This window comes from Trachinotus anak, unplaced genomic scaffold, assembly GCF_046630095.1.
Source record: "Trachinotus anak isolate AG129_WGS33_773 ecotype Australia unplaced genomic scaffold, CSIRO_AGI_Tana_v1 ptg000031l, whole genome shotgun sequence".
Classification (NCBI taxonomy): domain Eukaryota; kingdom Metazoa; phylum Chordata; class Actinopteri; order Carangiformes; family Carangidae; genus Trachinotus; species Trachinotus anak.
In genome coordinates, this window is record NW_027273882.1 from 1,177,214 (window position 1) to 1,203,858 (window position 26,645).

Genomic DNA, 26,645 nt, shown 5'->3' on the forward strand with positions numbered 1-26,645 from the left:
AAACAAATTTATTTCCATCCATAAGTAACACAATGTCCGAATGTATGACTATTTTCATCATGGGATGAAACACTTTCTGTAATAAAACATCTAAAAGCCAAAATTTTATCAGATGGAGGACCCAGGGGAAAAAATCTTATCAAATGGGGGGTCTGTGGTCTAACTTGTGTCAGTTGTCAGGGTCCACTGGTTGAGGTGACTCAGCTCTGTGAGGAGTGGCAGCCGTTTTGCACCAGAATGCTACATGTAACAGAATCTTTAAATAGGTATTTGCAAGATTTGAATTAGTATCTTTGTTGTAAGAGCAATAATGCAAACATTTAAAATAAAAGTTCCTCCAGGGTAGATAAATCAATGCATACAGTATGTAACACTCGTTCACATGTGCATCAGATTTTATTAACACTTTTCCAGAATTGTGCTTATAATTTAATGAGTACCCTGCAATACAGCATTTGTTGAAGTTACTGTTCACTAAATGATATGATGTTTTGTTGCTACAATACTGGTAAAAAAAAAAAAAATCTCAGCAGTACTTTTCAGTATGATATACTGATAGTAATGATACCAGCTAGAGGCAAACCCTTAGATTTAAGGTCTGTTATCACGGGGTAAATGAGACATGAGACAACACAAACTAATACTGATATTGGTGTAGAGGACGTTGCCCAAAACTGTGCAGGTTACAGCAGATTGTACCTTAGTTTTTCTGTGTGGAAGACGCTACACTGCTGCCGCTTTCAGCACGAGTTTCTCCTCTGTTTGCTACTGTACCAGATCTTTGGCTTACTGCATGATCAGGAAGCCATTTAATAATTGTGACATCAACACTCTTCCAGTGGAGTGTACTGTTTTAGATGTCACACACACACACACGAAATGCAACAATAAAATATTTTGTCTAGAAAATATATATTTACAATTATAAATAACTATTACAAATAAGATAGAAATCTTTCTATTTGTTTGATAAATGACTTTGCATAAAACTGGGAGATCAAGAACCTTAATAAAACAAACAAAGAAAAAAAAAAGAATCACCCACAAAGACACACACATCAGCAAAAAGAGTCCGTCCCTGCGACATGTGGTAACAACCACCTCCTCTACAAACGAGGAGAATGCACAAGTGAAAATCCAGCGACAATTTACCAGTGTCTGTCCTTCATTTTTAAAATCTTCTCGGTTTACCTCTTTCTGCCCTGAGACTCGTCACAGTGAGACCCTGTGACCTCTAGCACAGCCAGGAGGTGGGCACCCACTGTGGCTCAGTGTCCAGCTTGTCTATCAGCCTGCGCAGCTCGTGGAAAGCCTGGTCAGGATCCATGTTCACGATGGTTGAATCAAAGAAGTGACCGAAATTGTGCTCCATCTCACGGGCCTTTTCAATCACCTCCTTCAGCTCCTCCGGCTGTGCACAGAAAACCACAACATACCAGTTTAAGACAGTGACAGAGGCTTAATGTTAAAGCCATTTTTGTTTTTTATTTTTATGATTTTGATATTTATATATATATACACGATAGCTGTGTTCTCTGTATCTGTCGGTTATTTCATTATATAATGCTGTGTTTCTTCTTCTGGTGTAATGTATATTTAGAGCAACAAAATTAACATCTGTTATTGCTGTTTCTGCCCTAATGAAGGTTGAACCCAGTCAGCATTTTAAGCAACATGTCCAGATTAAAAAAGAAAAAAGTATAACCTCTTGCCTTGCTCTACCTCAGGGTGCCTAAAGGATTTTTTTTTTTCAGCTGTGAATCTTTTGCTGAAAGATGTTTGTTATGCAAATAACTGCATCATATACAAATGATACAAATGATACAAATGAGTTGTATATATAATGGATGCACAGTGGGTACCTTTGGTGTTTTCCCCTCTGTGGCCAGCAGGGTGCGTAGTCGTTCCTGAGAAGGAGGAGCGATGAAGATGACATAGGGCTTGAGGTTGGAGGATCTCAACACTCGCAGTGACTGACAAGAGGAAGAACAGAGACAAATATATGAAATGAAAAGAAAAAATAGGACTGAAAACTGACCAAGCACTATATTCTTTACTGGCTACAAAACAGTTGCTGTATCAGTCAGCAGGAATGAGTTTTATCACTTCAAAGATTGTTATCATGAATGATCATGGATAAAACGAGACTTGTAATTAATGTTCGACAGGAACAATGTTGACAGTTGCCCCGACAGTGACAGGTTTCCTACCCTCGTGTGCAGGCAGAGCAAACAGATGCGTCCAGAGTTGATGACGTGTCGGACTGAGTCTGTGCTGGTCCCGTACAGGTTCTTCTCATATTCCCCTGACTCTATGAACTTCCCTGCCGCCAAGTCAGTTTCAAAGGAAGGCCGACTCACAAAATGGTACTCGCGCCCATTTCGTTCATGTATCCTCGGGTTTCTGGTTGTGTCTGAGTCATGAAAAAGATGGGAAATAGTTGACTTTGACTTATTGCAACATTCCTTACACCATTTTTGGCATTTAAAAACTAAAGGTGCGCCTAGACCTAATTTTGTGTTGAGTAATTTAATTGAGAATTGAGTATAGAGTATTTTGCGCAGTAAAAGTTGAAAAAACCTGGTCTTGATTTGAATTCTTTACTCAATCACAAATGTTTGTTCCTCATTTGAAAAAATGGTTGCGTATTTAACGTTGCCATGTCCCCAACCCTTGACAAAGTGTGGACTTACGTGGCACCGCAACAGCAAACTTTTCTGGTTCAATGGAGAGAAGCCTCCGGCGCAGCTCATCGTGACCGCTGTTTGTAGGACCAATCAGAGCTATGGGGCGTTTACGATTGGCAGGCTGGTGGTAAAGGGACATCTCCTCGTAGGTCAGGATGTCATCGTAGTCTGAGAAGACAGTTGGGAAGGGTTAATGAAACATCCCAGACCAACATACCAAATCCCCTCTAGCTCTTCTGCTCTGTCACTTACTCTGACCTTTGACCTACCTGTGGAGGCAGGAAAGAGGTGAGAGGATTTAGAGATCTAGAAAATGTCACAATATTTTCTTATTATTTGTGGTTTAGTGCAAAAGATTTTCAGTGCATCCACAGTCTTTTTCAGCAACACCCTGCTTCATATTTATACCTTTACACACATAAAACACACAACCACAGTCTATCAGCCAGTGAGCTGTGTGTGTCTGTGTATAAATGTGTTTCTATGTGTGAAGTAATAACACCCTCCAAACCATTTAGGCACCTGCTGGGCACCTGTTGGTGCCACCTCTGATCCCGTCTGTGAAGACAGGACTAATCTGACTTGTGACAAACCAAGTCTGGACAAGCTGCTGTGAGAACGACAGGACGTGTCAGCTCCAGCTAACGTGTGGGGTTAATACTGACAGTGTGTGGACACTTGGCAGCTGCCCAGTATGGAAGCCCTCTGTCACAAGTGGGAAAATGAAGAGAGACAGTGGGAGGCGTTCTGTGGGTTAAGTGTGTAGCTCCTCAGTGGTATTGTTCTTAAACCAGCAACCCACTTCTCAATTTGTCCAGCAGCTGATGAGAAACAGCAAGAAAAAAAAGAAAAGGTCGAGTCTTACCAGTGTTTTTGCTCAAGTTGGATGTGCTCTTCTTCCTCTGTTTCTTGCTCTTCTTTGCATACCAAAGTTTCCCTGACATAATTACACATGAAAAGAATTTATCCGTCAGTGTGGATTATCTTTTCACTTACTGCAAATGTTATTTTTATGAGTCACAGAGGAAGCAAAATGTTTCAGTTTGCAAATCATATCTTTTGTTTTTAACATTATTCATTCACCTTGCTGCTCTCGACTCCTGTCTGTTATAGTTTTCTTCAAGGACTCTCTCTGTTGCTGGAAGCTTTTCCCTGAGAAAAGCAAATGGAAACAGGTCAGCTACCCAACACTGCAAATATAGATGCACAGATTCAGTGTGTTTTCCATTTCAAAAGCCCCTGTTTATTTAAAAATGTGTTTCAACATTTTGGTCTGTGTTCAACTAAATGTATCACATGGTAGTTGATGGATAACATGCACCACTGAATGCACTGCACCACTGTACTAAGTGGCTACAAATTGCAAACATTTACAGGTCCAGAGCTTTTGTAGAACTAGAAATGTTTTTTCATACTCTTCCTAGACTTTCCATACGTGCTTAACCTAATTTTCTTCCACCTACAGCAGACCTGGGTCAGAGTGTAATCACAAATAATTCTTAATTCTTAGGTGTTTGTTTTAATCTGCTTGACGTGACAGATGGGTGGTGTTTCCTGCCAGGATGGTTTATGCAGCGCTAGGTTAGTTATTAGTCACAGCCAAGTCTCAAGCACTTCTCTGTGACTGTATTCTCACGTGCTGCTAGGGCTCCAATTAATAATCAACCAGACCTGATATCATGACAAGTTGTCTTGTGTGGTTTATGAATTATACATTAATTGATATGCTGGTATCAATTACTACTGTTTATTTTATGTGTGCTAGTAGTATTACTTACTAATATTTTTAGAATACATAACACATTTAGTTTTTTTTTAGTTAAAGGTAATTAACAAGATTAAAAGACAAGGATGCGTCTTCTACTACAGACTGTTAAACATTAGAATTGTTGTCTGTTCTGGCAGTTCAGCCTTTCTTTCAGTTCCACTACATCTGCTGATGTTTATTCCCACAACCCCTGTTTGCATGCAACTCCAGTTGTGTTGCTCCTTTTCTGACATTGTAAGTCACATACACTGCAGAGGTTGTGAAAATACCTAACAGGCCAAATGAAAAAAGCATGTATAAGGACAAACACTGTAAAATATACAACTGTATGTATTATATAATTTAGTTTTAATACAGTTTGAACAGTGTGTTGTAGTTTGCTGCACCACATCTATATGTCATTTGTATTCAAAAACAGAATGTGAAACACATTATCATGCATTTTAGCATCCTTATATATGATTTTCTTTTGCACTGGGGGCAGGATGTCCTTGTAGTTGTTATCTACCCTGATGAAGCAGTACATTAAATATTGATATTCAGCCCAAGTCCCATCCCTACCTGGAATGAGTCCAGCCAGAGGCTGGTTGTCCTCATCTCCGTCCCTGTAGGCCTGCCACCAGTTGGGGTCGTCCTGGCTGATAACATGGAGGATGTCTCCCTTCTGGAAGGACAGGCCCAGCTCCCGACATGGCACAAAGGGGTCATCGGAAGGGTCATAGTCAAAGTAAGCTCGTACATGCATCTGAGGACAGGGTTTACAATGTCAAGGCTGGCGTTACATGCAAGCCGACAGGCGATCCCACACACACACAACCACATCATTAGAGACTTACCACAGTCTGTCTGTGTGGAGCAGGTTTAATCTGAGAGCTCGGGATGAGGAGGAAGGTCAGAGTGCCATGCATTTGTTGCTGATGGAAAAGATGAGATGCAATGAATTAAACATGACAGGGAATTCATTTCCATAGAAGATTATTTCTTACTGACTATATTTACCTAGTGGCTAAAACTTTTAGCACTTTTTATTATATGTAGATGGATGTATGTTATATTTTAAGAGAGAGCATCCAACAACTGCTGCTAAGCTATAAGTGGATGGGCATTGTGTGAGTAATACTTAATGTCACCAGCTATAGACAAACAGACGACCCATTATGAATAAATTCTAATGCCTTTTATGGTTTCAAATGTACATCATTTTAGATTTTAAAACATCTCAATAACCTTTAGGTGAACTCTAACTATACCCATGAAATTAAAATAAACTTGTAACAGAGTTAATTCCCATGAATTATTATGAAGAATCAAAACAGCACCGGAAATATCTGGGCACTGTATGGAAAGCCCCTGCCCCTCACCAGTAAGTCGTGAACTTCATTGACGTGTTTCCCACGTAAAGAGATCCCGTTGATCTCCAGGATCTCGTCTCCCTCGCTGAGGAGGCCGCTCCGCTCTGCTGCTCCGCCTTTGACCACACGACTCACCACTACACTGTCCATGTCGTTACGTACTGTCGCACCCTGATGGCCACACACACACGCACACACACAGAGTTCTTATATGATCTTACAAGATAACCAACACATTGGATTATTAACGTAAATGAAAAGAAACACCTGAAACTGATAATATTCTGCAGACTGACGCTGAACAGCTTTAACACAAACAAACATACTGACAGGCATTCTGCTGCCCTGTTCATTTGTGCACTGACACTGACACCGTTTCACTGGACTTTACACACAATACACAAAAGCTAAATACCCATATATACCTCAGTGTTTCATTTATGCCAAAGCTTTTTTGCTGCTTTATTAAAATAGCTCACTGTGAATGTTGTGTGACATTTTTCAATATTTTCTTGTTTTCATGCTTTACTTTGCCCCCTGTAATGCGGATTTACAGCATTCACAAGTCAGTTATAAAGCATTAACCAGTTTAAATGGTTGATTAACTGTGAGAAAACACAGAAAGACATATGCAAACATTAGGCATGAGCAGCTGAAAAAGACTATTGATGGTGTCTTACCAGTGGAGTGTCACGGGCCTTCTCTAGCCGCACCAGTTTCACTGTCTCTCCAAGGTACTGGGTCACATTTTCCTCTTCCATTTCCTGCCCCGCCACACTGTCGTGGGCCTGCATCAGTGCCTGCCACATAAAACAAATACAAAGACACACATAGAGACAAACAGCACGAACACAGAGGAATTTTACAGACACACAATACACAGAAACACAGACAGACAGAAATAATGGAGAGGGCAGTGTGAGGTAAAGAGACTGAGTGGGAAATGTTCTTTGTTACAGCTATGGTTGGCATGGAAATAAAATGATCGTAAATCTAGTACAGTTTCAGTCAAAATGTTCATGGTTTGTGCTTGTTCAATGAAAGAGAAGTGATAACAAATTCCCTTAGACATGCACCTGCTACCAGAAACTTACCTACCACCCATCTTTTTTAACAAGAGCAGTCAGCAAACCCACCTCTACGCCAGAAATAATACAGAGATTGCTCCTTCACTTCATTTAATGTGACAAGCGCTCCGTACCTCACAATTAATAACCGTCCGTCCAAATTAGTTTCTCTGTGCTGCAGCAGAGGGGACCTGAGAGACCAGAGGCCAGGCTAAGCTTTGGCGTACACGCAATCCGTCTTAATCTCCCCTTGCATTTAGGAGTCGGGATCCACTGCCATCAATCATCAAACACCTTTGGCCTCCCTGCTCGTGAGGATAATGTGTCCTAGAAAATGGTGAAAGGGGTGGACTTGAGGGGGACCTATTCCTCTCACACATGTACCTGTCTCCGTTAGTTTTGGGTATGAGGCTGTTTACCTGTGCAGTTTACAGGGTGACTCATGTGATCCTCTGGCTCCCCACAGAGAAACCAACATAATCTGTTCCACTTTCTGTGCCACAAGGCGGGCTCACATCACATCATGCTGCCCCCACTGGCTACATGGTTCCGACTCAGTGGAGGGGTTAAACAGGCCAGTTGGAGAATTGGTAGTTCACACGGTCACATGGGTCAAACATCAGACCCCGTGGCGCTCCCTTGTCAGGACCCTCAACCGTAAAATCACAACAGAGACATCCACCTGAGGTCTTTTCTCACCTTACTGACTCGCTAATGGAGGATGACGGTCTGATAATGTGACTACATTTTTTTCTACACCTGAATCACTGAAGCTTAAGCTGACAAATGTAGAGCATCAGCAGTTGGAGTCACTTCAAAGTGACGCAACTTCAATACCTGTTTGATTCTTTTCATGTTGACGTACAAAATGCTAAACAGATTTGCCATTAAATGGACGCACAGATAATCAGGAACAAATGCATGAGGCTTTTCATAACGTGACTCCTTACACAGCTGTGGAAGTGGCCTGTGATCTCTCTATGTGATCTAATCATTTCCATGAGGATGAAGCATGTGGCACACCTAAGAGGAACATATTAATTGTAAAGTTCATCAGTTGTACCCACAGCAGCCTTAGTAAGATCATTACTAAATAGGCTACTGCCACACTGAACCTGCTTAAACCGCAACCAAGGGCATGTCCCTCAAGTGGACAGAGAGGTCTTTGCAAACGATTCATTACATATACTTTAAATTAAAGGTGTCTCCGACGTTTCGACCCCTCTATATTAGATATTTTTTGTATCACAGATAAACCACGTACATCTTGTAATTTATTGTCTGACATCATCTTTAATCTACTTTATGAGATTAGGAGGAGAATTCACCTTGCCATGAGGACAGTATTTCCACCCATAGCCGTAAACCTTACTAAAGCCTTCATCAGTCTAAACCGTTGTATCTCGATGCAATGAAATTGTAAACTACACAGCTGCATGATGTGTTCAACACTCACACACAAACCGGTCAAATCTCGTACTTTTTACGCTGCCTTTTAATTAATCTAAAGGAAACCGACAAGCACTCTGCTGTGAAGAACACACCGATTGTGCTTTTTCATTACCAAGAGAGCTCACCCACATTACAGCCTAATTTACATAATGGCCTTTCTTGAGACCAACTACATTAATCTTTAGAGCAAAAAAACCTGATGACCTTGAAAATTTTGACTTTTGCACACCCTAAAATAATAGCCAATAATAAAATTAATGTGTCATAAAATATTTAATTTGTAAAACAAGCATCTGACCTGCTCAGATGTCCTTGAGCAAAACAATTCATTCCTCATGGGCTATCAACACGACATGACCTTATGACTTCCTTCTTGAAGTGGCTGCTTTCTATATCTGTCATGTGTGTACATGCAGTGTACTGTATCACGACCATACCATATGAATCACAGGTACATATGTTGGCAATAAGGTGGCAGACTGTCCTTCAGTTGTCTTTAAGCTGGTAAGCTGGTGAGTCGGTGCGTCCTATTCTCTCCTCTGATAGTATATGGACTATTCTATACTGACCTGACCTCTGATCTCCAAGAGGAAGCTGCAAGAGAAACAATTTCCCCACTGCAATCCGTATTCCAGAATTTCAATTATCAGCATATTAGTTAAATAAAATGAGTTGGCCTATAAATCTCTGCAGGCTTGCTGAGCCCCACTGCTGTTAGATTATGATCATATTGTGAGTCAAAGGGAGTTATGATAAATCACAGCTGGTGAGCTGATCGCTGACCTGGAGATGAGGATTTGTGAGCAGAGCCCTGAGCTCCAAACCCTCCTTCTGTTGGCTGGACTGGAGAATCTTCTGTACCTGTAGAGAAACACAGACACACAGCACTAAGGTGAGGTAAACTGTATGATAAGAAAGAGTTTATTAGCAAAAACAGTACATTTTTCAATTGAATATTTTTTGTATAATAAAAACTACAATCATGATCTCCAGTCTAATATTCCTTAAAAAATTAAGACAACTTAGTAAAACTTTTACTTTGTGAGTAAAAATGATGCAACTTGAGCCTTAATTTCTGACAATTTTCTGTTCTGACTGTTCTTCATCATACATTTTAAAAAGCAGAAATAATGCATTATTTAATGTTAAGCAAGTTCTAATGCCAATTCTCCAAATTTCCAATCTGAAAAGCAGAAAGCAAACATATTTGATGAATGTATTAAAGCTCCTCAGAGGATAAACTTTTAGGATTTTGGTTACTCAATGACCCATTCCCCGGTGCAAATCTCAGGGGAGGCTGTCAGCTTTTCACACATCCTAGTATCAAGATATCCGAAATTTTCACTGCCTTATGATAGTACCTTTTCCTTTAGTCACCCCTAAAATCCTATAAATATCCTAAAATTACTTTCTAATTGTATTCTTTACTTTCTAATTGTATAATATATTCTCTAATTTACAGAAACACACAATTCATATAAAGTTCATTTAGTGACAATTGGTGCAGAACATCTTTTGATCTTACTGTACTTGTTTGTACTTGTACTTGCTCAGTTTGGGTACTGATTTTCATACAGTGTGTTGTGCATTTTACTGACACAAACACTTTACCACCAAATGGAGGTTGCATAAATATTTGTAAGCAGAGACTAAACCTACATATGGTACATAAAAAAAACGTCATGTTGTGTTATTACTTTAGTAATGAGGAAACTGCATGATAAGAAGTTTGGATTGTCACAGATTTGTGAGGAAAATAAAAACCCATATGTGTACAGACATACATACACGCACACGCACACGCACACGCACACACGCACACACACACACACACACACACACACACACACACACACACACACACACACACACACACACACACACACACACACACAGTATTTGGCTCTCCATTAGCAACTCTCAGTAGGATTTCACATTCCAGACGGAAAAAGTGCTCCTTATTCACTCTGCTGTAAAGCAACATCTTAAGTGCTGGCTGTTAAACTTGGAAAAACTAAAACAAAATTCACCACTTGATTTCTTTTCATTGTGTGTGTTCACACATGTAACTTATATTTGACCAAATTCAACAAGCACAAACTTGGAAAGCACCTGCCTAAACAACGTCACACTACACTTCTCTTCCATGACTTCTCAGAGTTTCCATTCTGCTCCATTTTTATTCCTGTCTTTCTTTTCTCCGTTAGATGTTTCTATTTTAATCATTTGGTTCTTGTGTTGTCATTCGGTGGGAAATGCTATTGTTTGTGGCTTGCACTGTTTGCTGAATTGTGACAGCTGACATTTTGGTGCTCTGCTACTCCGTCTTTCTGCCTCTTCCTCTTCGTCCTGTTTACAGCTTAGTTCATCCATTACACTAATCAAAGCTCTCACTAACAAGGTGACGCATTTTCCCCTCCCCCCTAGCAGTGCAGTGCCTCAGCCCACTCTGCTGTAAGCCTCTGGAGTTTCTTTTTCTGGCCGACCAGATCCTTCCTGCGGTGTGCAGCACCACTCAGCCAGCACCAAGGGCTGCTGGGAGATTAGTTTACCCACCAACCAATCTGAATGCCACACAGCACAGCCACTTAGTGTAGGCACACTGTGGCTCAAACTCTTAAACGTTGTTAAGCGCTTCGGAAGCTGAGTCCCCACACCGATTTACTGTATGCAGGGAGACAACGTGATGTGTGTGTGAAGCAAAACAGATCATCTTACCCAGCCCCTGTATGTTGAAACCACTGCTGTCAGGAGTGGAATAGCAGTTCTGTAGCGGTGCTGCTTGGCGCCCTTTGAATGAACTCTACACAGCTCATAGCAGCCTGTTTTATCAAAACAAGGTTGACTCTTACACATCTAGCCATCAGCTAAAAATCACACTGCACCAGTCTGACTGCGCTGAAAGCCTGTATTACATTCTCTCATGTCACACCTATCAAAAGTCGACACTAATCCTAATGAAGTGCCTATTGTGGGTGTAGCTTGTCAAAGATGTATAGAGCTTCTACCTAATTCACAGAAAACCATATCACAATTTATGTCTTTTTACAGGGACTGGGCTCTGGGTGACAGGCTGCATTTGAGCTCTCAGTGTGCGGAGGCTTGGCTCTGGAAGGAATACAAGTCAATTACTGTCGCGTCGCTTCAGTAGAGACCAACTGGCTTGTGTTTTGTCAACGAGGAAGTCAGGTGTGGCAGATTTCCACCTTCTCTAACGTGAGTACTGGAATGGTTTCTTGCTCTCTGTCACTCTCTGCACTGGGGCTCAGGAGACAGCAATGTCAACTTGTTTAAAGAGGAAACAGCAACTGGTGGATGAGGGAATCTAATAAAAAAAACCCACTGATGTTTTATACATTTGCGAAGTAGTAGAATACCAAACCCCAGGTTTACATTTTATTTCATTCTCTCATCCTGTCCCTTTCTTGTCTCAAATGTCATCTTATCCCCTTTTCACCCTAGTTCTGAAACTTAAATTTTGCACCCTCGTACCTGTTTCCAGCTCACTCAATTTTCACGCATTGCCTGGATCCCACAAATACCTCATTTTTGTTTTCACTCACCTAGTTAACCACCAGACAATTTGCATTTTATAATTACTTAGACTGGCATGGCTATGTTTTGGGCAGCTTTGTTGAATTAATCATCACCACCGGCAAAGATTTTTCATGCTTCACTGAGTTTGTTCAGTTACTTTAGTCATAGAGGTGCTTGCCTCTAAATATAAGCTTAACAGGGTCCAAACCACAAATTGGCGAGCACAATCTAAGCGCCTTTATGCACAAGCTGCTTCTTCTTTGGAGACCACTGCTAGTCTCATGAGGTACAGAGTTGGTTTTGTGGCATGGTTAAAAATATGTAAAAAATTAAAGAGAGTTATTCATTATTCTGAGGAAAAAGTCAGCCTGTTCTCCCTGATTCAGTTTCTCCTGCAGCTGTGGACACAGAGACCACTTACATTAACAAAACTATAAGACACAGCAGTATAAACAAGTTAATAAATACAGACGCAATAGTAGCAAGGTTGCCACTGACCTAATGTAAATTGTCATCACTTTTACTTATTCATACTGCAGCAAAGTGAAATGCTTCCACATGATTTTTGTTTTTAGCTTTAACAAGCTGTTTCAAAATGACCAGTATGCGTACCTCCTGGCAGAGATCCTGTGCCTGTGCTGTGAGGGGTGAGGTGGGGCCGACTCTGCTCATCTGCTGAGAAACAGAACTGTAGATTGTGTAGGCATTCCTGAAGTCCTCCTTGACGAGGAGCTGCATTATCAGCTCCACATCCTGCTGGCTCTGTGCATCAGTCAGGCAGTGCTGCATACTCTTCAGAGCCTGCAGCAACTCCTCCAGCTCTGAGAAAGAGGCACAGACAGTGAGAGGAGTGATAGAGAGGCAGAGACAAAATAACAGAGGTCAGGAAGTTTTTACTTCTTTAAGGCGTGGATGTGTATTGTTTGCCTACCAGGATTTCTGACAAGCAAAGCTTCTGAATGAAATGACATTCAAATCTGAAGTCATATACTTGCATATGAAAGACTCCACCAGCACATTCTACCTGCTTTTGATTTGCCGTAGCATCATCATCGAAGACTAAAGTCATGTTACACAAGATCTAGATATACAAATGTAGTTCCATAATGGCGCAATTTCTCTGTTATTATTAGAACCATGTTTTTTCTAAAAGAAAGTCACTTCATATGTGGGGTCCAGAGGTCTGAGACCACTTTCCCATTTCGTTGAATGGAGACTGGATTTAGGCTGTTGAGTCACTCAGATTTTGCTCCACTGCTTTCAGGCGATAATCCCACAGCTAAGCCATAGACCTCATGTAAACACTGTATATCTCTCTGCTAAACTGTCATAATGGAAGAAGCCTCTTGGATGAGAAGTGAAACATCCTCAAGTATCTACAACCAAGTCCAGTTGCCTTCAACTGAACTTTTCTTGGATCTCTGCTAAACTCAGTTGTTTAATGTTAACTGCATGTCAATTCAATGATTGCTGGAGATTTATCATGAATAAATATTACTTGAAAATGCATTTTCTTTATGTGGTATTGCTTGTATTAAGTGAATATAACAACTTACACTCCAGTAATCTACAGTAATGTTCACTATCTATTATATTGTGAAGTGCAGATTTCATAGATGAATTAACATCAGTACCTACTGTAGTAATTAAACAGTATACTAAAAACTGTACAGTAATCATACAGAAATATATGTTTACCATTTCTTTTAATAACAAAGCCAAGTACTGTCAGACCCATGTATTCATAAAAATTCATAATGCTCTAATCAGGAAAATTACTGTTTTTCACTCTGGAGCTATGGCAAATCATTTCAGGAAACTCTTCTTTTCAAGTGATAACATCCTGTTTGTGACTGTAATAGTGGACGATTAGCCGTATCTTGTGCACACAAACAAAGCAACATGTTGATCCACGGTGGTCAGGCTCATCTTATGTACTGTAAGACATCAGCATAGTGGATTTATTGTATTTTCCTAGATCCATCAACGGGCTCTGTATTTCACAGTCCAGATTTGGGACCAAGACACTAATCAGTGGAGATGGCAGACAACCCGTATAACACATCACCCTCCTCCACTGCTGCCCTCTGCTCTGCCTCCTCAATAGTCATTGTTTTAACTCCTTTTGTTTTCATTGAATTTTTGTAAAACCTCACCATTCCCCATTCTTCTCTATCTGCATTTCTTCCCTCCTTTGTGACCTCCCTTCCTCTTTCTACCTTCTTTGACCTCGTAAAGACTTTCCAACCCCCAACCTCTTGCTCCTCTCAACTCACCGGCTACAGGATCCTGGGAGCATGTGTCTTTAGTTGCCTTCTCCTTTCCCTCAAAGGTTGGATTGTCAATCCCCACCTTGGGGTTCTGTGACAGCTTCTTGAGCCTCAGTGAAGCATTGGGATCGATGTCGTGCTTCCCCCTGCTGTCTTCCTCTCTCCTCTTCCTCAGCTCCTCCTGGTAGTGCTGGATCCTCTCCATGTGGGCACCGGAGTGTGGAGATTTGACAAGGCTACCTTCCTCTCCTGGACAGTCCACGGCCCTCTCCCTGTGGCTCTTGGCCTGACCAGAGGCCTCTTGCACATAACCATTCATATGGGATGTGATCATCCCTGCTGCAGCAGCGTACAGCTCAAACCACCACCACCACCAGCGTTTACTGAGATATGCTTGGGTGTTACGAGGCACTGGTGCTGAGACTGCTCAACTCAGGAGCCATAGCTCTCCAGCCAAGGATGCAGACCTTTATGTTCTTTCTGTGATCTGTCATCCTGAAATACAAACAGAGTTAAAATAGATTTCCTTAGTTGTTTTCAAACAACTTTTTTTGAGAGTTTTAATGGTAAACAAAGTCAAGTATTTGAAAAAAAAAAGTTTTACCATTTTTTAAAGAGGACACAGCAAAAATTATTTTCAACAAAATTTAGGAAGTGTGAAAAATAAAGATGAAAGAATCCCTGATTAACTGTCACTATTATCACTTTCTTAGGAAAATATAGACAGAAGGGTACAGGACCAGAAGGGTTAAAGGGTTAAATTCTCAGATAAGATACTTGGCTGCTACTCTGACAGTGATTGATAGCTCATTAAATACTCACCTCGGTTGTCATCACATTCACAGTCTGTATTATAATTTAGAGGCTGTGAATGATGAATCTAAGGTTATTTTATTTTCCAAAATATGTACTTTATTTGTTGTTTGTATATATAAAAGGCTATTGGAGAACAATGATCAGCATTATTAAATTTCAGCACTACTCATAACTTTTTTACCTATACTTTATATTTGCATAAATATTTATGGGATCCTTTTATATAGTCTAGGGCAATGTAATTCACTGTATATTAAGGATAAAACTATTAGTTTATTGATCGATAAAAATTATAGCAACTATTTTGATTAGTTGATTATTATCGATTCATTTCACATTGAATTGGACATCTCAGAATTGGTTTTGAACTATTTTTCACTGTACTCTCAAGATTTATAGATCATAGCCAAGAAAATAATCAGCAAATTAACTGATAATGAAAATAGTCCTTAGTTGCAGCCTAATGTTTTTCTTCAAAGTTATTTATTTCAGTGTTTCTGTTGTTAAGTGAATTTTCTCCCTGTGCATCAATAAAATCTGTTCAGCAAAAGTAACTTGTTTGCATTCTGACACTCACTTCCTGTGTCAACATCAGTTTGGTGTTCAGTATTACCAATAAATTAACGTATTTGACAAACTCACAGTCACACTAAGGAGTTGCTTTATTGTAATATATGTCAATATTACCTTTTTCCCTCCTTGTAGCTGGCTGCCTGTTAATCAGGGCTAACATTTGCTCTTACCTCCACTCTTCTAGCACACCACTAATCTAACTCCTTACATAGAAAGCTCTCTGGCCTCAGTCACCTGAAATCCCTTCAGTTCAGTCTCATTCCAGCCATTTGCTTGGGTACACCTGTCCCCAGTTGTCCCATCCTTATGAACAGCTTAATCGAAATATCCATCTGTAGCCCATGTACGGGTGGCCACATAAAGCTATTGCATTGCAATGTGATGCATGACACACCTACTACTACTACCACCTGACCTGCCCATGTTGTTATCGGTGTGGATTATAATCTATTTTAAGGATACTACGTGTATTCATCTGGATTAGCAAATTGGTAGTATGACTTGGAGTTTATGTTAGTTCAATTTATAAAGGAAAAAAAATAACCCAAGCTCAATCTATATTTAATGATATTTTGAAAGAACAGTCATAGAGTGAAGGGTCAAAGTGATTTTTGCAGGCCAAAACAGGAGCATATATAGCTAGAAAGCCATAAGTATGACTTTATCTTTCTCATAATGACATTAGCTAAATACGATGCAGAATCTTAGGTTCTGTTTTGCCAACTTGTCATGGCTTAAATATATTGCAGGCTTGCCACATACCTGTCTGCACGTGTCCTGGAACCAGATTTGTGAAAAAGATCATAATTCCCACATTAAGCAGTCCTCATTAGTGCTGCTAACCTGTTAAAGACACCTTTCTGTATGCATAAAGAAAACCCCTCAGGTACCATAATAATAAACACAGCTTTGTCACTGAAAGTCACCTTTGAGGCTCATGTCATAGTCTGTCATACACTCATGTCACCTACCACTGCATGGCGACCCTCCCCCTCTTCTACCTACTTCCCACAGCTAATTACGTCTGGCAGGTCTATCCCCTTGGCTCTTGGTCCAAGCTTCCAAACCCCTCCCCTGCAGAAGCATTTAGCTCTGTTTAGAGTGGCGGTGTACGGCTGACAAACAGCAGAGACTGCCAGTGGGCCATCTGTTCCTATGGGCTTAATTAAGCCTGGGATCTCATGCTCTACTCTGGCTCAGTAGCCACAACAGCACTTGGAGCGATGCTGGGAAGAGACAGAGGGACGTGGGTAGAAGAATGAGACTAACTGGAAGTGCACACACCAAACCAGACATAAACACATGAGGCAATGTGAAAAGTTTGGTGACAGTCAGCTATGTGGATCAAGTTTAGGGCCACTGCATGATCACAGACATGTGATGTCAAATAAGACAGTGACATGCTCACATCAGCAAGCCCACTAACTGACACTGGGTGAGGTGACAAAAGAAGGCCAAAAATACAACATACTTACAAAATAAAGAGGATTTGGCATGAAATCCTCCAGAAACACAGGTACTTAGCAGTTCAAATTAAAATTGTGCAAACTATGACCTGTAGGCTATCACATTTTCAGGAATAGACCTGTCCTTCTTCACGTTGTTGTACATAATCTTTCATGCTACTCTCTCTGATGTATAAGAAATCCAGAATTTATTTATGTGAATGTAGCACTAGAATATTCTCCTTTGATAGCAGTTCTGTTAACTGACTTCTATGTAAAACAGTGGTTCGGCAGAAGTAATGTTTAAGTAATGTGTGTTGAAAACTCTTCTGTTTTCTTGCTGGGGAGGGTGGCGAGATTTGTCTGAAAGCGCTAGTAAAATCTTATAAGTGAACATTAAGTTTAGAGTACATTATCAGAGACACTCCAGTAGACAAAAACATGTACTTGCTCAAGGCTATTCTAGGTGAACAACAGTTACTATAGTTGGCTGTGACATGGCATGGTCTACACTCGCATACTTACTATAATCATTCTAATATAGAGACAATTAAACCAATCTTGCTCAGATTTTGTGATGCGCCTCAAAGTGGTACCCATCTTTTCATTAGGATAGTTTTCCCACATATGTCATTGCAGGTCAGCTACAGCACCTAGATTAGTTGTCATTAATTACTGTCCATGTCTAGAAGACTTTGCTGTATTTGAACTACTCACTGAAAGCCACTTGCTAAATGATGTATAAAGAGTTTTGGTGGGTTTTTTCTCCAAAACCAGATCTCTGGCTATAATTAGCTACATGCTTATATCCAGAGGGAGAAAACAGAAGATATTCTAAGTCATTAGTCACAGTTCTGTGGTTTAACAACAAGGAGCCCCTGGCTCGGCTTGTGGTAACAAAATCATCTTAAAGCTGGCGTATTTCAATGTGAGTCACTGGAGGAACTACAACAACTTTGTCTTTCATTTTGTACAGGATAATTAACAACGCTAATCTATCTTGCCCAACTTTACGAAAGCAGCAACGGTGTGGCACATTCACACACAACAGCCAACCGAGTAATATTACAACCATTTAGAAAAACACTGACCTGGGCTAGTATCAACGTAACAATAGCATGGGACCTAGCTTACTAGCCTGGTACCGCTAACTGCGTAGCTTAACGGCTGCTGTCCCACAACAACATACTGCGTGTACTCACCACTTTAAAGATAGCAACCTGAATGGGTTTGGGTTAGAACCGGTTATTCCTTTATAATCCAACGAAGTGAAAATGTGGGTTTTATTCACACAGGGCGGTCAGTTACAGCACAAGATCTCTCTCTCGGTCGGTCTTAACGGGACCGTGTTCACCCGCTGCAGTGAGTTTTGTCCAGGCGTAGTCGGGACACTTGTAGCCATTGCTGAGAAACTGCGCCTGGTGTTTTGAGTCGTCTCCCTGGCAACACTGCGTCTCTACCGCGCCCCCTCTCTGTCAGACCCGGAACTAGCGTTTCCCAAGCTGCAGCCAACACGTGATACCTGCTGGGACAAATACGCAGATCTTTTACTCTTTTACTTTAGATCGTTTACTTAAGGAGTAATTCCACAATGTCGAAATGCGCTGTTACATGGAGAAGTTATGAATTCAGTTTTTTTACAGAGGTAAAAGTAATTAAGTGTTCAAAATGCAGTAAATACCAAAAGTAAAAGTATTCATTGTATAGAAGAGTCAGAATGCTGTATCTTATATGATTGCATTTCAGTTGTAAAGTATCACTTTTATGTTGCAGCTGATACTCATGGGTAGCTAGTCTGTAATAATACATTACAATTTATTTGTTGATTATATTTTGTATCAATAATCTAAATCTGCTGAGTAACTAATTATGGTTGTCAATTGATGTAGTGGAGTAAAAAGTACAATATTTCCCTCTCAATTATAAAGTAGGATAAGATTGAAATACTGATCTAAATTTTTAAGTAGTAAGTAAGTTTGTGGTACTAGCTCTTGTGTTTAATTCTTCTGTTTATTTTCTAGCAACAGACTGCTGATGCTGCAACCAAATCATTTGTGCTTCACTCCAAAAACTACAGGAACAAAGATCACAGCAAACAGTTTTATGTGGCTAACCCCTTTGTAACTGTTTTCCTTTTCAGACTGATGATTGGTACAGTCTGGTTAGCTTCACCAGCCATTTGGGCTGTGGTGGAAAAAGAGGTAAGACAATTACACACTGTGTAGTCCACTATCAAGTTCTCAGACACATTATAGATACACAACTGTCCTTCAGAGATAATTTAATTTATTTCTGTAATATGCTGCTATAAACTTTGGAAAAAATCTCTAAAAACATGTTTTCACTTTGTTGTTACTGAGATTAGACTGATCAGCAAAAGGAGCAGTTTTATCAATTTAAATTTTAATCTGCAACACACTCAAGTGTGCAAAAAGTGAAGGGGTCTGACTACTTTGACGCCACTGTATGTATTAATGTATAAGCAGCACCCTAACGTAGGTGATGGGGCTAACCCCTTTACAGTATATACTGTGGTTTAATCTGGAATACAATTGGAAATAAAAGTACTTAATTTCTCTCCACCACTGGGAAACAGCAAGTGCACACAAAATACAGACTTTTCGTCTACAGTCAGAGCTTTCAGATCATTATTTCCTTGTACACATCTCAATAATCACAAACCATCCTGCCACTAGTTTTTATCCCTAAGGCCTAAACAGGTTTAAGTACATCTAGGAAAATTATAAACTCATGGAGCAACTTAAAGATGAAATGCTCAGTAAAGCTCTTGTTACTCTGTCAGTGTATTTTTAATAAAGATACACTTATTGCACTTGAGGGCATGAAAAATGTGTCGTTATTTTCTACAGTCATCTTCACACTGATCCCCTTACATTCCACGCATTTTATACACATTCACATAAATGAATTTAACTAAGTTCTTGTCACAGCACTATTAATCATCACCAGCTAATGGGATCTACTGTCATTTCACCTTGCAGAGCAGAACAGAAACTGTCTAATCTCATACTGCCTCAGAAATATCTTCACCAAAGCCTGAAGCCGCCTTTTTCCTGCTGCATTTTCTATTAGGTTAATCCTTTCAGACACCTCTGTGCTTAACCTCTTTTCTTCATTAGGCTCTTTCCTGCCAGTTCCTGATTCTTAAATACTTACCCTCCTGGAAAGAGAGACAGTTAAACCCTCCTTTCTTTACAGTGATTCATTCCAGTGCAGCTGTTTTTTCTTTGTATATGGAAGGAGCATTGGTGGAGGAAGTACTCACATACTTTACTTTAAAGTACCAACAGAACGATGTAAAAATACTCAAGTACAAGTCAAAGTCCTGAATTAAAAGTCTTACATAAAAGTACAGAAGCATTGTCAGCAAAAATACACTTAAAATAGCAAAAGTAGAAGTACTTGTTCGGCCTCTGTGACAAGACAAATCTGACAGGTCATGAGAAGGTAAATGGAAGAGGAAAGAAGTTTTCCTTTACAAATCTGTATTTATTTCTGGACTTTTGCTAAGCTTTGCCTCTTTTTGTAAAGTATGGGATGACCCCTTGAACTTGGAACAGTTAAATGAAACCATTTGAGAAGTTTAGATGGGAATGTCTCTTCGGTGAAACTGCAACTCATAAACGTCTGGAATATGACCAGGGGCTCTAACTAGAAACTGCTTTATGTGCAGGGTCACAAGCTGAAAAGATTGTGAACCCATGGTTTCAAGGGGCTATTTGTAAGTTTTCTCTGCCATCAAATGTGGTTTCTTGCTGTGAGCGGGTAGTCGCGATTGTCGTTTTGACAAGAGCTTCAGCCAACCATTGCAAGACAAGAGGTTATAATACGCCCTCTGAGCAGCACAGTCTTCAAGGTAGATTTGAGGCTACAGTGAGTTGCTGTCAGAAAGTGACAAGACGGTGCCGGGACTAGCTGGTTAGCATGCTTCAGTGGAAGAAAAGATGTAAGAGCAACAAGCAAACATTCATGTTGCTTCCCACCACTGGAAACAGCTCTTGGCAAGCAAAGGCATGAAGTTTGATGCTGAACTTGCAATGTGTTTTCTAAGCGGCTGTAAATGCTAATGGTGGCTATTTAGCAAGAGCAAAACTTGCAGCTCTTTTAATATTGAAGAATGTGGTGTAGTTAATTGGAGCATTTCACTGTGAACTGATAACGATTTAATCTTCTCATCAGTATCAGAAGGTATCAAATAAATATAATGGCAAGTCTCTAAAAATGGTACTTAGTACAGTACTTCAGTAATTGTTTTTGCTATTTTCTACTGCTCTTTCTAGTTACTTTTTCTGAAAACTTTCATATGAATGCAGTTAAACACATTCACATTTGGGAACTGTATCTGCTGTTGTGCTTTGGTCGTGGACCTTGTCAGTGGTTGGTAGGGGACGTATGACCACTCATTCACTCAAAATTCATGCAATTCTCTAACCTTCAGGCGACAGCGCCACCTACTAAACTTTTAGTACCAAAGAAGAAAATCACTGCTTTTTCTTTAGATATGTTTTATTAAAAAAGGAAACCCAACAAGAACTTTTTTTTTTACATAATCATCAAGGATTTTTATTATTTTAGTCTCTTTCATCAGTTTCATATCATTACAGAAAATGTTATAGTACAGCGTTGTTCAATGTCTCCTCATTGCTTAATAATTTCCTTAGGAGTGCTGGTCACATATATCTGTACAATATGGTTCTTATTTTTTCTGTACATTTTTTGTGAAGTTGGTTAAAAAGGCTGTCAGCACTTAAAGAAGCTGTTTCTTTTCTTTCTTTTTTTTTCTTAAATAGTTGATCAAATAAAAGATTATTTTCCCCAGGTTCAGCTCGCCCCTGGGGGGGGTTTGGGGCAGAGTTTACACCTGGTCACCGTGAATATAAGGAAGCTTCAGGGTCTGGGCAGACTGGGGCGTGCCCCCCCCACCTCCCCCTCCAAACATCACCTCTTCCCTGCCCAGGCATTTGGCACTGCGCACATAAACAAGACTCACAAGATAAACAACAAGCAAAGCTCTTTGTGAAGCCATTATGATGCATACTAATGAGAGAAAAACAGAAGTGTCACCTTGATGGGCGCTCAAAAGAGGAAGTGGCCTTGATGTGCCTCCTCTTCCTCTTAGCTGAGCACCATGGGAAATCTGGAGTCTTCCTCAATGTTTTCTTCATTTTCAAAAAACAGATTATTTTTTTCCACTAAAGATGAGAAAATAATAATTTTCTTTTTTTGTCCTGGCAGGCACCTACAGCTGTCTATTAAAATGCTACTGCTATAGATAAGGTCTAGCATTGAACACACAAAGCAATTGCAATGAAAGGAACGAAGTTGCCTTAATATAATAATGATAATAAGAAGAATAATGATAATAATAATAAGAATAATCATAATAATATATTACAGAATAAATCTCTTTTTATAATTTGATTTTTTCATTAAAAGTTATATTTTCTTTGTTTGAAATACTATAATCTTTTTAAATTAATTTTTTCATATGTATCTAGGTTGTGATCAAGATGTTGACTCTACCTCAACGTTATCCAAATCAATAAAAACTAGCTGTGCCGTTGCATATTACAGAATAGTCAATGATATGTGGACATGCACCGTGAACCACCCATTCCAACCCTCGCTATATGATGCCAACTCTCCGTCCCTGTGATGACATCATAGCCGGCCGATGACCATGACATCAACCACCTCGCCCTTGTGCAGCTCCACGTATTGCTCTGTTTTCGGAGGTAGCATGAGGAGCCCGTTAGCGCTGCGCATACTCATCAGCCTGCTGCTCACCTGGTTCCCTGCAGCAGAGTGGACGGGGAGACAGAGGGGACAAAACGCTTTAACTCACAGCTTTGGAGCATGAGGAGAAATTGGGAATGTTTGTTTTTCATCCCACCATAATGAAACCTAAACTTAAATTAATTAAGTTTTCAGACCTGTTAATTGTCTTAGTTTTCATTGCCAGCCAGGCTAATGTTAAGACACCATAGACACAAGGTGCTCTCATGCAATAATTCCAGTGAAGTGGCAGTGAAAAAGGCTTTTAAGATATCTTTTCTCTTTGCCCTGAAGATGTATAATATGAACTTTAAAATGCCAAAAAAAATGCACCACATATTTGTATAAAAAAAGAAAATGTGAGATAAATGTATATGTGTAGTAAACGCACTTCAGTGCATGTGTTTATTTAAACAATGGATGGATTTATAGATTTTAAAAAATGTATCTCTCAAAATTATCCTGTCTAGCTAATTTGTTTTTTATTTGTATTCTTACCTCTGATTCCCTGCTTGACAGAGAAAGTTAAATTATCAAATTCAGACATACAGTATGTGGTTGTCATACATACTCCTACAGATTGTTATTACTACAAAGCCACAGATTATTTGGAGGTTATTATTTTAGTACCTGTGCTCTGTGCCCACGGCAGAGGTTCCTGGTGATGCCATGTCAGAATGCAGCGGTGGTATTCAGGGCGAGGGTCAAGCTTCACATCACAAGACAACTGGAGAAAAAACATACAACACAAATTATAATGATGTAAGTCACTTTTTTGGCCTGTGACGCAAACCCCAATATTGTGGTGCCTACAAAGGCTAAAGTAACACTGGGGTTCTTGACTGGTAAAGCTATGGACTCCTGGCCCTGATGAGGACCACAATTCAAAACGCACTGGACTCACAATAAAGTTGTTCTTTATTCTACAAGTGCTGCATGAGTTTTGACCTCTTCAGCTTTTTTTTTGCTTCTCCATGCACCTTGGAAATAGGTGCAGTTGTGCCATAAATGCCTACAAAGCTTTGGACTTGGTAACATTTTATGTTTATTTAGCATTTGTCCTCAAGGATTGGTTTTCTGCCAAACTTAGGGAAGTTCTTGATATCCAACTTTCCTCTAGCACATGAATGCAGCACAATAATTACAGCAAAAAAAAAACAAAACAAAAAAAACAAAACAAAAAAACCCCCCCAAAAATTAAATACTTCTAATGGCAAAAATCCCAGATCTGGGAAATCACCAGAATATAATTACTAGGTTAAAGTCTAGCTGCCAACCCAAATTCTGCCAAATACTTTTGTACATTTTTAAACTTTATATATTTGCTAATCGGCAAAAGGCAAACAGAAAGCAGTGGAAAGCTCTTCCAACTTTGCTGGCAGACATGAAGGTTTTTCCAGAATACTATTTGACCTGGGTCTGATGCCATCTGCTGAGGGAAATTATCTGGCTTCATCTGCACTTTAAAGCCATCAGTTCCACCACTAAGTGGCAGTAATGCGTTCAAGCTGATGTCTAACTGCTTTATAACACCAAGTGATGTAGCGTAGCACTCTGGATAGCACCCATGATGGCAGGGGACCAGACCTCTTACTTGATGATGCTACTTGGGGACACAGGCTATGCCTGCTCAGTATGTATGATATTATTATGATTTGTCTTGCTCAACAATTATGAATATTCATGACTGGGGAGCAGGCCTTCAGGTCAGTGTGGGCTGTGATTGCCTCCTCTGCCAAGTCAGAGCAAAACATAGTGGTCATAAATATGTATCAAGCGGATGATGAAAATAGCATAAAATCATAAGTTAAGATGCAATGGACTGCAATATTCCAATGTGAAACTTTAGTGCAAATATAATTGTAAATATTAGGGTGTTTTGTATTTCCTTTCTGCTACAGTTTGTTTTATCTACACTTGAATGTTCACAAACGGAGACTTGTCTTTGATAAAAATTACATCAACATTGCACCCTTTTGTAGATGAAATCTGATATAATTTCCCGTGTTTGTTCAACCAGAACACCATTGCAATCTAACACTAAGTCTCAGTGTAGATCTTGTACCTGACTGTTAAACAGGAAAAAAATACTGTTCTTGACCACCAGTACTTCATTTCAACATGATCAACTTTGACTTTGTATGTCTTGGCCACTGAGTCAGGATGCTTTGGTCGCCCTGTGCATCCTACCCTCGCTTTGATGATGGTGGGCCTAGGGTCCAAAATGCCCTGCATCTTCCTTAAGGCAGGGATGACAAAAAGATTACAGGTGACAACGGCGGACACGGGGTTTCCTAGGACAGACGGACAGACAGAGACGGGAGAGCAAGAAGAGAGAAATATATGAGTAACATCTCTTCAGAACCAGCTGAGTGAATCACTCTTTCTCTCAACTTCACACACTACCTGGGAGGGCAAAGATTAGTTTGCGAGCACCGTCCATGTCCAAGGTGGCAAATGTTGTTGGGAGACTGAAAAAAAACAGCAACATATATTAACTTCAAACAAGATTTTAAATCTTTCTTACATTTCACATTTAAACCTTACTTCAGTATAATTGTCTATTTTGTGCACTGCCGCTTTAAATGTACATCTGACATTTAAACAGAGTATTTTGTTGACTCTTACTCATTCTCTTCCAATTGTCTTTAAAGCATCTGACGAGTGAGAAAAGTTGCATTAGAATAAAGCTGACTCTTTTTCTTACCCTGGTTTCATGAAAACACGACCAAAATGGATCTGAGCATGAAGATCGATATCCAGCACCTGCTTCAGGTAGTCCTGAAAAACACAACATTACAAACCCTAATGAAATACTGACACAAGGGAGAAAATTAATCAAAGTAACACAAGTAATACAAAAAACAAAACATAACAACACATAGAATCCGACACTCACCAAACAATAATGCTGCACTACTTTTAAAAAGAATTCCATTAATCTCATAAATTGGTTAACACCAGCCACCTATAAAAAGTATCTGTGACTGAGTTTTTTCATTTACAAATATACAGGCTGTCGTCCCACTCTGTGCCACAAGGTGTCAGTGGAACACAATGCCGTGACTGAATGTGTGCACTTTCTTCAGTCACATACCTTCTCTCCCATGGACACTCCTCCTGAGGTGATGATGACATCAGCGCGGCTGATGCCTTCATTCAGAGCGTTGAGAAGGTCATCGGGGCTGTGGGGCACAAGCAAACATGCGCACACACACACACACACACACACACACACACACACACACACACACACAGATGTTAACCACCAACTTGCAAGAAAGGAAATAATAGAAGGTCAAAGAAAATAAAGAGCTAGGTTTGGATAAGATAAAGTATAAAAAGATGATGAGCATGATGTTGGAGGTGTGGAAATGTTGATGGCTAAAGGAGTCTCATTTAGGGGATAATTGTGAAGGCGTACTTGTCTCCCACGATGCCCAGATTGATAGTGGGGTAGCCGTGCTCCTGGATGGTGGCCAGCAGGGTGGAGCGATTGCTGTCCCTGATCTTCCCAGGATGGAGGTCGTCTTCTGGGTTCAGCAGCTACCAAAACACAAATGGAGAAATCAAAACATTGGAAACACTGACTATACATTCAATAGCCAATCCTTTTTTGAAGACAGTAATAACCAGATCTGGCTTAGACATTATTCAGAAAATATTCTTAGTATCTCTTTGGGTGGAAGAGAAATCTGGTGAGTTATGAAATAATTGTTCAGCTGGAAGACAAGGGGCTAAGACCCTTGTTGGCAAAAACATCTTTAGTTTACTATCACATTATTTCTGTATCTAGCCTGCAGTTGGAACCAACTGATTCTGAAAAATAGGCCAATACAGCGACTGCCAAAAATGTTACTCAGTTTAAAAATATCATACAAC

General features: G+C 39.9%; 2 protein-coding genes across 11 annotated transcripts in view; both read right to left on the reverse strand.

Moving 5' to 3' along the window:
* Nucleotides 1-377: 377 nt before the first annotated feature.
* On the reverse strand, nucleotides 378-18,379 carry pals1b (protein associated with LIN7 1, MAGUK p55 family member b). Of its 3 annotated transcripts, none has more exons than XM_071467728.1 (14): nucleotides 18,170-18,379; nucleotides 14,140-14,628; nucleotides 12,476-12,684; nucleotides 9,110-9,187; nucleotides 6,488-6,595; nucleotides 5,817-5,978; nucleotides 5,292-5,369; nucleotides 5,017-5,200; nucleotides 3,771-3,839; nucleotides 3,553-3,624; nucleotides 2,694-2,855; nucleotides 2,211-2,413; nucleotides 1,863-1,973; nucleotides 378-1,411 (listed from the first exon to the last, which is right to left on the reverse strand). In XM_071467728.1, exons 2-14 carry the CDS (start codon nucleotides 14,465-14,467, stop codon nucleotides 1,235-1,237), a joined length of 1,941 nt encoding a protein of 646 aa, XP_071323829.1. In that variant the 5' UTR covers nucleotides 14,468-14,628; nucleotides 18,170-18,379; the 3' UTR covers nucleotides 378-1,234. The 3 variants fall into 3 exon arrangements, with proteins under 3 accessions (XP_071323829.1, XP_071323827.1, XP_071323828.1); XM_071467726.1 differs by having other exon boundaries at nucleotides 6,488-6,607; XM_071467727.1 differs by lacking the exon at nucleotides 18,170-18,379 and adding an exon at nucleotides 16,285-18,151 and having other exon boundaries at nucleotides 6,488-6,607.
* A 3,372-nt stretch (nucleotides 18,380-21,751) lies between these two features.
* The window catches only part of gphnb (gephyrin b), a 145,362-nt gene continuing 140,468 nt past the window's right edge, over nucleotides 21,752-26,645 (reverse strand). For 6 of the 8 annotated variants that reach the window (XM_071467721.1, XM_071467722.1, XM_071467720.1 and 3 more), the window contains 7 exons: nucleotides 26,188-26,309; nucleotides 25,861-25,948; nucleotides 25,471-25,544; nucleotides 25,167-25,234; nucleotides 24,954-25,057; nucleotides 23,394-23,490; nucleotides 21,752-22,783 (listed from right to left, as the gene is read on the reverse strand). In XM_071467721.1, the coding sequence (XP_071323822.1) occupies nucleotides 22,650-22,783; nucleotides 23,394-23,490; nucleotides 24,954-25,057; nucleotides 25,167-25,234; nucleotides 25,471-25,544; nucleotides 25,861-25,948; nucleotides 26,188-26,309 (687 nt within the window). In that variant the 3' untranslated portion in view covers nucleotides 21,752-22,649. The remainder of the gene's footprint in view (nucleotides 22,784-23,393; nucleotides 23,491-24,953; nucleotides 25,058-25,166; nucleotides 25,235-25,470; nucleotides 25,545-25,860; nucleotides 25,949-26,187; nucleotides 26,310-26,645) is intronic. The other 2 variants (XM_071467723.1, XM_071467717.1) reach the window with 1 other exon arrangement.